Source organism: Mizuhopecten yessoensis, unplaced genomic scaffold (assembly GCF_002113885.1).
Source record: "Mizuhopecten yessoensis strain PY_sf001 unplaced genomic scaffold, ASM211388v2 scaffold716313, whole genome shotgun sequence".
Classification (NCBI taxonomy): Eukaryota; Metazoa; Mollusca; class Bivalvia; order Pectinida; family Pectinidae; genus Mizuhopecten; species Mizuhopecten yessoensis.
The window spans coordinates 615,813-627,594 of record NW_018480054.1 but is presented as its reverse complement, the minus strand read 5'-3'; the positions used below and the strand labels follow the sequence as shown (position 1 = coordinate 627,594).

Sequence of the window (11,782 nt, the reverse complement as noted above, 5' to 3'; positions counted from 1 at the left end):
AGGCCCGTTCAGTTGTTTTCAGTGTGACCATGAGTGAAACACGCCCATTTGAGACTTTTTTCAAATGAATGACCTTCACCTATATTCAAGGTCACAGGGGTCAAATATGTTTAAAACTTTAAACAACTTCTTCTGAATAACCAAAATGCACAGGGTGATGATATTAGGCAAGTAGCATGCTGAGATGAAGGGCTACAAAGTTTGTTCAAATGAATGACCTTCACCTATATTCAAGGTCACAGGGGTCAAATATGTTAAAAACATTAAACATCTTCTTCTCAATAACCACAATGCCCAGGGTGATGATATTTCGCCAGTAGCTAGCTGAGATGAAGGGCTACAAATTTTGTTCAAATGAATGACCTTCACCCATATTCAAGGTCACAGGGGTCAAATATGTTTAAAACTGTAAACAACTTCTTATGAATAACCAAAATGCCCTGGGTGATGATATTCAGCCAGTAGCATGCTGGGGTAAAGGGCTATCAAGATTTTTCAAATGAATGACCTTCACCTATATTCAAGGTCACAGGGGTCAAATTTGTGAAAAACATTGAACATCTTCTTCTCAATAACCAAAATGCCCAGGGTGATGATATTTGGCCAGTAGCTAGCTGAGATGAAGGGCTACAAAGTTTGTTCAAATGAATGACCTTCACCCATATTCAAGGTCACAGGGTCCAAATATGTTTAAAACTTTAAACAACTTCTTCTGAATAACCAGTAGCATGCTGGGGTAAAGGGCTATCAAGATTGTTCAAATGAAAGACCTACACCTATATTTAAGGTCACAGGGGTCAAATATGTTTAAAACTTTAAACAACTCATTCTGAATAACCAAAATGCCCAGGGTGATGATATTTAGTCAGTAGCATACTAAAATTAACAGGGTCTTTTGAATGAATTTTAATCATAAATACTGATATTTTGCCTGTAGCTTTATTTTAGATCACTTTTAAGGCTACAAGTGTGAGTTTTATACCAGGTGAGCGATGCAGGCCCATTGGGCCTCTTGTTTTCAGTGTGACCATGAGTGACACAGGCCCATTCTGACTTTTTTCAGTGTGACCATGAGTGATACAAGCCCATTCTGACTTTTTCGGTGTGACCGTGAGTGATACAGGCCCATTCTGACTTTTTAGGTGTGACCATGAGTGATACAAGCCCATTCTGACATTTTAGGTGTGACCACGAGTGATACAGGCCCATTCTGACTTTTTCAGTGTGACCATGAGTGATACAGGCCCATTCTGACTTTTAAGTGTGACCATGAGTGATACAAGCCCATTCTGACATTGGTCAAGGTGTGACCATGAGTGATACAGGCCCATTCTGACTTTTAAGTGAGACCATGTGTGATACAGGCCCATTCTGACTTTTTAAGTGAGACCATGAATGAAACAGGCAGTCATTGATTTTTCTCAAGATGAAAATATTCCAACATACCAGATACAACTTGTATATCTGATCATTTGACCTTCAAAGTAGGTCAAGGTCATTTACATGAAAAAACTTTTTGCATTCCATTCAAGGTACCAACTGGCCCAATACCAGGACCCTGGGGATTTGTTTTTAAGCAGAGTTTATGCCAGATGAGTTGAATCAATGTTCTACTAGTAATTTGTTTCAATCAGGTGTCAAAAGTCAAATTCTAGAATTATAAGGACTTGACTCATATATCATATCATATATAATATGCAGCATATTTGTCATGTATTACAAGTTGAATAATAGTTCTGGTAATCTATAAACAAAAATGACATTAACAGCATTTTCAAACATGATATTTAATATTATGATATACAATACAACTGTTGTCAACATGATTTACAGATCAATAATCAAATTGTAGATCAATCTTTTTTTGTGTATTTCATACAACAAAATATATATCGATAATAACAAGCACATAAATAGAACAATAACTCCACAGAGGTGGATGTCACCTGCTGGCACTGCAGCCATACTGATTTGTCAAATTTGAGTCAAAATAAAAATTGAGCAGGTAACCGAGAGAAGAGACGTGTAGAAAGCATCACAAAATTCAAAGCATTCTTTTCTTGGTTTATAATTCGGAAACCATATGATTTTTCACAAAGGCTGCTTGCAGCCATATTAATTTTCAGATTTGGTTCAAAATCAAACTTGAGCAGATAATAGATGCTGTAGGTATGTGCAACAAGTTCATTAAATTTAAACAATTTTTCAACCGTTTTTTGCGTGATTTCCGATTTACCAACGCGGACAGGTTGATTCCAATGTCTCTACAATTAACAATAGTTTTCTTCTTTGAAAGATGATCATACAATGATGTTTCATACATAATGACAATACCATACAGTAGGAATTATCAGCATATATTTCAACAGAATGTTCACCCTATTTCAAACATTTTGTTTTGTTAAAGATGATAACAAGCGACACTTGAAATATGATTCTTGCATAATATTCACAATGAAGTGGTTACTGTTTGCACAAAGCCATTCTGGTCTCTGTGGAGTGGTGCAAAGAAATTTGAACCAAAAATATAACAAAGATAATTTAGCGCTTTCCAATACTTTTTCAGCTGATTTTAGAAAATTGACCATCACAGAAACACTCCTTAATACACCACAAGGAGATATGTGTCGATAGCTTTCCCATCAATACTCATTGATCTATTAGCATTCACAAGGAAAGACAGAAATGAAGGAACATTTACAGTGCCTTGATGACTGGTACATAAATACAAGTCAATTACTGGAATTTCATGATACATAGTTTTGACCTATAAAATGCGAACAAAGATGAACACATTCAAACATCTTACAAATATTTTGTCAAGCACATATAACAAGATGTTACACACACACAAACCGAATGAATATATATCTGATTTCACAGTACAAAAACAATGACATTAAACAAGTGATATATTAAATAAACTCAAATCAATTAACATTTTGTTTTGAGATCACAATTGTGATTAAATAATACATTTTTTGAGTTCTAAATTAATTTCATAGATAACATTACGAATTGAATTCTTTATGAAATCATTCAATGAACTAGAACACTATGTACCTTAAAACTTCATGTCCACTGCATTAGTCTTACAGAAATTCATATTAAAGGCGTTAAAAAGTGAAGTACAACCAGGGCTGTACAAAATGTTTTACGGGCCCACTTTGAAAACCCCCTGATGTGTATTCTTCGCACACAACACTCTGTTCTACTCCTATAACATAAGAGGCCACTAATCAGCTATGATTGTGCTGACTGCAACAGCGCTTGTCAGAAGTATCTTGTCATGTTAAATCTCTAACATTGTTGGAATACACAGATCTAATGTATAACGGGAAACTTTCGTCCTGCATCCATAAAATCAACTTTCGCTCTGTGTTCATTTTACCCTTACATTAAATTACTGTATATTATGCTGTCTACTTATATTGGCTGTAATGATAAATTCGCTCTCATTATGGAGGGCTAAAAAGGTGCGAATTAAACTGCCGCAAAACTTTCTGTTTGTACCTATCACTTGCATGTTCCGAGACCTACATCCTTTTTTTCTATTTTTTTCTTCTTATTTGAAACCATCATGGAAGTGTTTACCTTTGCACCTACCATAACAGATCATCGAGTATAATACCACGTTTTTGATCTCCCTTTAATGGTTATAGTGAAATAATCCACTTATGTGCGTGTATCATGGTGGAATATATGAGGGCGAGGAAATAATTAACGAATGCTGCTTGCTTGAATAATGATACTTCTCTCATACCTGTGTGCAAGATTGAACTATCTCATGTAAAAAGAAAAGCAGTCGCAAATATATATCTTTCTTACATCTCATGTGTGGGACGATAACACCAGATGGTAACATCGAAATCAGGACAATAAACACATGGTGTCATGCTCCACAATGAAGTCATGTATGATCGTCTCAGAACCTGTATTTTAGCCTGGGCTCCTCTAGGAGAACCTATATTTCAGCCTGGGCTCCTCTAGGAGAACCTGTATTTTAGCCTGGGCTCCGCCATGAGAATCTGAATTTTAGCCTGGGCTGCTCCATGAGAATCAGTATTTTAGCCTGGGCTCCTCAATGAGAATCTGTATTTAGCCTGGGCTCTGCCATGAAAACCTGTATATTAGCCTGGGCTCCTCCATGAGAACCTGTATTTTAGCCTGGGCTCCTCCATGAGAATCTGTATTTTAGCCTGGGCTCCTCAATGAGAACCTGTATTTAGCCTGGGCTCCTCTATGAGAATCTGTATTTTAGCCTGGGCTGCTCCATGAGAATCTGCTTTTTAGCCTGGGCTCCTCAAAGAGAATCTGTATTTTAGCCTGGGCTGCTCTATGAGAATCTGTATTTTAATCTTACCTCCTCTGTGAGTATCAGTTTTTTTCAGTCAGTATTTAAATTGTACTTCTTTCTTAGTTGAATAGTCCTTTGTAGACTAAATGTCTAAAGGATATTGAAAAAGTCCCTTCTTTACCTTAACTTATTCATCCCTTAAATCACATTTGAACCTTTGAACCAAAATCGAAGACTGGGGAAGTTCAGTTTGAATGTGTATGAATGAGTTAACTTGCAGTAAAATCTTTGTGAATAATTCATACCAATTTGGGTGGAATTTCTCTAATTTTTCATCATATGTACTCAATTGTGAGAACCACGAAAGTCTAGCTGAACCTAACCGTTTATTAATACTGTAATGTGTATTCCTTTAATTCACAAGCTCTATGATCACAGAAATTATATGCATTTGTTAAATGATTCATAATATTCATGCATTTGTTATGTTCAGTTAGCAAGATCTTAATGTGGTCAATCAAAGTTGGCTGAATTATTTTTTTAACAGAAAAATGAGCCTCTGTTAAATTGGAATAAGTTCTTATCTCCTAGTGCCTCGTCGCTTGGCTTTGGTCAAGGTGCGTTGCTTTGTTGCCGAGCTACTGGCTCCGACAGTAAACATTCCCTGACCTGGTGTACTGGGTGCCTGGCCAAATCCAGGGGCTGGGGAACCTGCTCCAAAGCTGCTGGTAGATGATGCATTTGCACCTGTAAACAAAATACCATGCATAAATTCATTTTAGTAAATAAAACTATTTTCAAAATTAATTCCAATTATACTACTCTGAAAAACAATTAAATGTTATTGGCAATGTACAGACTTATGCACTGGTCATTGATTCACATGTGCAAAATCAATATCACCATATCACCTCACAAGGGAAAATCTGATCCAGTTTGACTTCAAAAGATGTGTGTTTAAATTCGGATTCATCAAATATTAAATCAATTAATAGCTTTTGTAGTTTTATATCCGATAGAAATTTAAAAACTGCCTATCATTATCACCACTTTGTACAGTTCAAAGGCACATTTTGTTACAATTTGTTGCATTCAGATAAAAAAAATATGTTAGCAATTCGGAAAAACCTACTTACCAAAATTGAATGTACTGGCCCCACCTCCTCCTGCAGCTGCACTGAAGTTGAATCCTGTTGTACTACCACTGGGTTGCTGGGGTTGCTGGGGTTGTTGGGTAGTGGCTCCAAATCCAAACACAGCATTGCCACTGTTAGCCGCCTGGGGAGCACCTGGTGGGGCATTGCCACCAAACATTGTAGACGAAGATGTATTGAATGGATTCGAAGGCTTGGGTCCACCACTAAAACTAGGACCGGTGTCACCAAAAGCTGGGGCTGACCCAGACTTTGTCATGCCTCCCTGGAATGTTCCACTGGACTGGGCAGTGGAACCTCCGAACACTGGTGTGGCACTTGTTTGTGGCTTTGCCCCTCCGAAAGCTGGAGCAGCCCCTACTGTGTTTGTTGTTGCACTGGCTCCAAAATTGAAAGTGGATGCTTTGGAAACTGTGGCTCCAAAACCAAAATTTGAAGCGGTAGTTGTTGGATTTGACGCGCCAAAATTAAAGGCAGGTGTTGCTGCCTGCGTCTTATTTTCGTTTGTAACCCCTCTAAAATCAATCGCTTGCGGCTTTGGATTTGTTGCACCTCCAAAACTGAAGGTTGTTGATGCTGCAGTTGTCGTTAGATTTGAAGCACCAAAATTAAAACTAGAAGAACTGGTAGTCTGTGTAGATGTATTCCCAAAATTGAAGGCTGAAGCACTGGTGGTAGTCTGATTTGTAGTGCCAAAATTAAAGGCTGGTGGTGCTGTTGTTTGGGGTGCAGCAGGAAACCCAGAGGTGCTCACTGCAGTGTTAACAGCACCTCCAAAAATGTTAGAATTTACAGTCGGAGCAGCTCCGCCTCCAAAATTGAAGCCACCAGTGGTAGCTGCCTTAGTAACCTGGGGAGCAGTATTTCCAAAAGTTGGTTTGTTCTGTGGAGCGACAAATGTGGGCGCAGCACTACCAAAAGTAGGTGCATTACCTGAGGGAGCACCAAATGTATTTGCCTGTGTCGTAGGATTTGGAGTTGCAAACACAGGAGTGAAATTTGGCTGATTTGTCGGGACTCCAGTTCCAAATGTGGTTGCAGTTGTATTTTGGAAATTATTGGCACCAAAGTTTGGGTTAGGGCCAGCGCTAGTGCCAAAGCTAGCTGTAGGTACAGATTGAGTTGTGTTGCCAAACACAGGAGCAGGAGCACTTCTACCTGTTTGCGTAACATTGGTTGCAACTCCGAAGGGAAATCCAGTTGTGTTGACAGTGGAGGCATTACTGAATGCTGTAGTAGATGCAGTGTTTCCTGTCGCAGTAACTTTGGGAGCTACATTTGATGTCACAACACCGCTAATACCGCCAAAGCTAGGTGGCCCAGCAGTAGTCGATACACTGTTAACGACCCCAAACGAAGGCTGAACAGCAGCAGCTGCCGCATTGGTAACTCTACCGAAGTTAGGGATTACCCCGGCATTTGTACTTGGAGTTGCTGCACCGAAGTTTAACACATCTGGAGCTTTCGATGAATATTCTGCAGCAACGGCACTAGCAATTGCTGCACCTACAGTCCCTGGATCAGCAGCCTGTAGTCCAAATTTAGTTGATAGAGTAGAATTTATGTCACTTGATGTGTTTATGGTTGCTTTTACTGATGCAGCTACATTTCCTACAGAAAAACTGCCAGCTAAAGATTGACTAACCTTTGAACTGGAGACAGAAGCTACATTAGTGCCAGGGAGGGAAGGTGTAATACTGCTGGGAAGGCCCGCAAAAAAGTTGTTACTTGAAGTGGATGCCACAGACGTGGTAGTGTTCTGTATTCCCAGACTCATGGCCGCTGGGGCAGCACTCACGGTAGTGTAAGTGCCCGACCCTGACAAGGACACTGGAGAGGAGGCTAGCAAACTGGACGCCGATGTTGATGCAGATGTAGAAATATTGAAAGACGGAGCTGTTACGGACCCAAGCCCTTGTGTTGTGGAAACCTTACCTGGGGCTGGTGTGGATGCTGATGTAGTGATAGATTTGGACACTACGAGGGGGTTCACAGACAGGTTAGGTAAATTAACGGAGGAAGTTACAGGAGCTACAAAAAAGGGGAAAGTAAAAGTCATTAATCCTAATTATTATTTAATTTTAAAACAATAACAACAATTTAAAAACCTTTTTCTTTTTTTCTTTTTCAGTATTATAAACCCACCTATTCTTCTACACTACGGATCTCAGTCCTAACAAACAAATCTTAATGATCTACAACTGACATATGCCAAGATTGTTCAACCATGCCATTTATTTCATAGGCAAAGTAATGTTACATGTATTAACAGTTATTGTGGCATTTAACCTCACCTGATATTTCAGGTAATGTGAGCTTATAATTGACCATTGACTTACCTGTGTTGGATGTTGAGGGTGTGGGGGAGATGACCATTGACTTACCTGTGTTAGAACTTGGGGGTGTGGGGGATATGACCATTGACTTACCTGTGTTGGATGTTGAGGGTGTGGGGGAGATGACCATTGACTTACCTGCGTTGGATGTTGAGGGGGTGGGGGAGATGACCATTGACTTACCTGTGTTGGTTGTTGAGGGTGTGGGGGAGATGACCATTGACTTGCCTGTGTTGGATGTTGAGGGTGTGGGGGAGATGACCATTGCCTTACCTGTGTTGGATGTTGAGGGTGTGGGGGAGATGCCCATTGACTTACCTGTGTTGGATGTTGAGGGTGTGGGGGAGATGACCCTTGACTTACCTGTGTTGGATGTTGAGGGTGTGGTGGAGATGACCATTGACTTTCCTGTGTTGGATGTTGAAGGTGTGGGGGAGATGACCATTGACTTACCTGTGTTAGAACTTGGGGGAGTGGGGGATATGACCATTGACTTACCTGTGTTGGATGTTGAGGGGGTGGGGGAGATGACCATTGACTTACCTGTGTTGGATGTTGAAGGTGTGGAGGAGATGACAACTGTAGATACTGCTGTGTTTGTCACACCTAGAACACTCCCTGTAAGAAATCAACGGAAATAAGCAATAATGCAATAAACAGACTTTTCAGTGTTCTAGCTAGCAAGGAATAGCAGGGTGCTGTTCACCAACTGGTGAAAAGACCTATTGTTTTTGTTTTGTTTCTTCTTATTCTTCTTCTTATTATTATTCTTCTCCCCTAATTTGTGAATTCTGTATCTTTTGATTGGTAAACGATAGGTTTATAGTCTTTTAGGTATGTTGTAGGAAAAGGTCTGAAGATGATCAAGCAACATTTTGAAGTAGGTCAAAAATCCAATATGGCTGCCATACCTCAAAATCTTAAAATGACTATAACTCAAAAACGGTTTAATTTACAGAATTGACGCAATTATATAATATGGAGATAATCTTCAGGGCTAACTTTTTTGTCAGTGCTTTATCTCAAATAAAGGTCAAATAAAAAAACTCGCTGTTGGGTCAAAGGTCACATATTTTTTATTTATTTATTTTGGATTTTTTGGGAAAAAATCTTTTACAGATCAATGCAAAATGTCATTCCGATGAATTTGATGCCTTTAGTTTTTCTGTAACATTTTCCATTAACATCCTATGGCGTGTTCATTATTGTCTTTGATCTTTTTTGAAAATCCGACACTATTTTTACAAACTTCAACGATCTTCTTCTCCAATTCTGCCATAGCAATAATAACCAAAATTGGTACATGTATTCCTCTAGGGGTCCTTACAAACTTATGTTACTTTTTAGAGCAACTAATATTCCAAGATGGCCGCCACGAACTCTGATTGGTTAACAGTTTATACCAATATATTTTGTTAACGATATCAAATACGAAGTTGATATTTGGATATAATATAGATATAAGCAAGAGCAAACTTTTTCTTTCATACTGTTTTAACAAAAAATGTCAACTTCCAGTTTTAGGCAGGGATCAAAGTTAAAAGGCACTATATTGGATACCAACCTTAAAAATTCTTCTTCTTAAGTTCCACATGGTCTAGAGTCTTGATATTTAATAATAAAGATTCTGAGATGTCAGGGTATTAGGTTTGAAAAAATGGTTGACATTGATCAACTATCAAGGTCACAATCAAGGTCACAAACTTCATATGTGCTATTTCAAGATAATGACTTCAAAGACTTCTTCTAAAGTTCTACAAGGTCTAGAGTCGTACTATCTGATAATAACATGGTCAGGTGATTGACTATCAAGTTCTACAAGGCCTAGAGTCCTACTATCTGATACATAACATGGTCAGGTGATTGACTATCAAGTTCTACAAGGCCTAGAGTCCTACTATTTGATAAATAACATGGGCAGGTGGTTGACTATCAAGTTCCACAAGGCCTAGAGTCCTTCTATTTGATACATAACATGGTCATGTAATTGACTATCAAGTTCCACAAGGCCTAGAGTCCGTCTATTTGAGCCATAACATGGTCAGGTGATTGACTATCAAGTTTGAAAAAATGAATGAACCTGAATGACTTTCAAGGTCACAGAGGTCATATATGTAAAAAATATTGAAACCACCATTTCTGAATAACCAATTATTCCAGGGTAACGATGTTTGGCAAAGAAGCATGCTTGAATGAAGGGCTTTAAAGTGTGTGCAAATGAACAACCTTGACCTACTCTAAATATAATTTCAAAGGTGAAAGTCAAAAACCGTTTTCATTTTTGTGCGATTGTGAAGTGCTTTCAGTACTCTCAGTACTTTGATTTATATCAAGACATCTAATACACGCTGGTAATACTACACTGATTACTATGCACTCCCAATCTTAAAAATATGGACAGTTTATATCTCTATTGCAGTGGGTAAACATCTGCCTTTCTTTGTCGTGGCAAACCCAACCGATATAGACACAAAGATAGTTTCAATTAATCATCCCGACGTACATAGTGGACGGACTATATGACGACATTTATGGACTACATTTCTGTACAACTAAGCCCATTGGCTGCCTATATTTATCCATTCTTTCTCCCGACGTCATTTCGCACTCCAGGAATCCCCCACTACTCAGCCAGCTACTGTAGACTTGCACAGGTTATTAACAGAAGGCCAAATCAGTCCTTACAGTGAAAAAACCCGTCAAATTGTTAGTCAACAATTTCTAGCTGTAGGTGTTCTTAGTACTAACCTTTGACCTTATTCTTATCGGCATCCTCGTTGGACACGATGTCCTCTAGCATCTGTTCAACTCGTCGTTGTTCCGCTTCACGGTCAGCTTCATAGTCCTCTATACAGGCCACAACATTGGACTTGGGTACCTGTAATACACATACTTAACATAGACGTAACATAATTGGACTTAGTTCCCTTAAATGATGAGATTCTGATCAACTAAACTAAGACATAAATATGAAACAAGAGGCCCTCTGGGCCTGTATCGCTCACCTGAATATGTTTAAAATAATTGGTATGAAGTAAAGACATAGCACTCCATGTTGGGTACTGTAAGTACATATGAAATTTCAGAAAGATCCATCCAGTACTTGAGATACATGTATAGCGAGAACAAACTTCAAACAGAGCCCCATCCCTATGCCCCAAGGGGGGTCATACCCACCAATTATACAAAATTGAGTCCCCTTGGTCCAAGGATGCTCCAGACTAAATAAGGATAAAATCCCTTTAATCCCAGTGGTCGAAGAAGGATTATCAAGGTTTTACCTCTATTTCCCCTATCGGGCCCCTCAGGCCTCTGGGTGGTCAGACCGACCATTTATACAAAATTGGTTCTTCTTCACCCAAAGATGCTCCACACCAAATTTTGTTAAAATCTGCTCAGTGGTTCATGACTAGTAGTGTAAAGTTGACGGACGACAGACGACGAACGCTGCGGTATGGCATAAGCTCACCATGGTCCTTCGGACCAGGTGAGCTCAAAATCAGTGTTTGGTAACAATTACCATAATTATCCTGCAATAAGCCCAGGGTGTCAACCTATAATCTCAAACTGAAAGTAGGGGAAAGGGCTTATTACAGGACAATGAAAAAGCTGTAAAATCAAGGCATGGTTTCAGATTGACATTGGACACTGAAATTATTGATGGTGAAATGAAATGTTTGTTGTTTGTTAAAAGCTCACTAAGTTAACTAAGTTCTGGCTTATAATGTCAGCGTCTCGCTTATAATGTCAGCGTCTCGCTTTTAATGTCAGCGTCTCGCTTATAATGTCAGCGCCTCGCTTATAATGTCAGCGCCTCGCTTATAATGTCAGCGTCTCGCTTATAATGTCAGCGTCTCGCTTATAATGTCAGCGGCCAGCGTCTCGCTTATAATGTCAGCTCCTCGCTTATAATGTCAGCGCCCAGCTTCTCGCTTATAATGTCCGCGTCTCGCTTTTAATGTCAGCGTCTCGCTTATAATGTCAGCGTCCAGCTT

The 11,782-nt window shown here is 39.2% G+C and overlaps 1 protein-coding gene across 3 annotated transcripts in view; it reads right to left on the bottom strand.

Moving 5' to 3' along the window:
* Positions 1-2,914: 2,914 nt before the first annotated feature.
* The window catches only part of LOC110442940 (mucin-5AC-like), a 22,326-nt gene continuing 13,458 nt past the window's right edge, over positions 2,915-11,782 (bottom strand). For 2 of the 3 annotated variants that reach the window (XM_021486831.1, XM_021486833.1), the window contains 5 exons: positions 10,536-10,665; positions 8,286-8,405; positions 8,196-8,240; positions 5,434-7,482; positions 2,915-5,044 (listed from right to left, as the gene is read on the bottom strand). In XM_021486831.1, coding sequence (XP_021342506.1) covers positions 4,878-5,044; positions 5,434-7,482; positions 8,196-8,240; positions 8,286-8,405; positions 10,536-10,665 — 2,511 coding nt within the window. In that variant the 3' untranslated portion in view covers positions 2,915-4,877. The remainder of the gene's footprint in view (positions 5,045-5,433; positions 7,483-8,195; positions 8,241-8,285; positions 8,406-10,535; positions 10,666-11,782) is intronic. The other variant, XM_021486832.1, reaches the window with a different exon arrangement.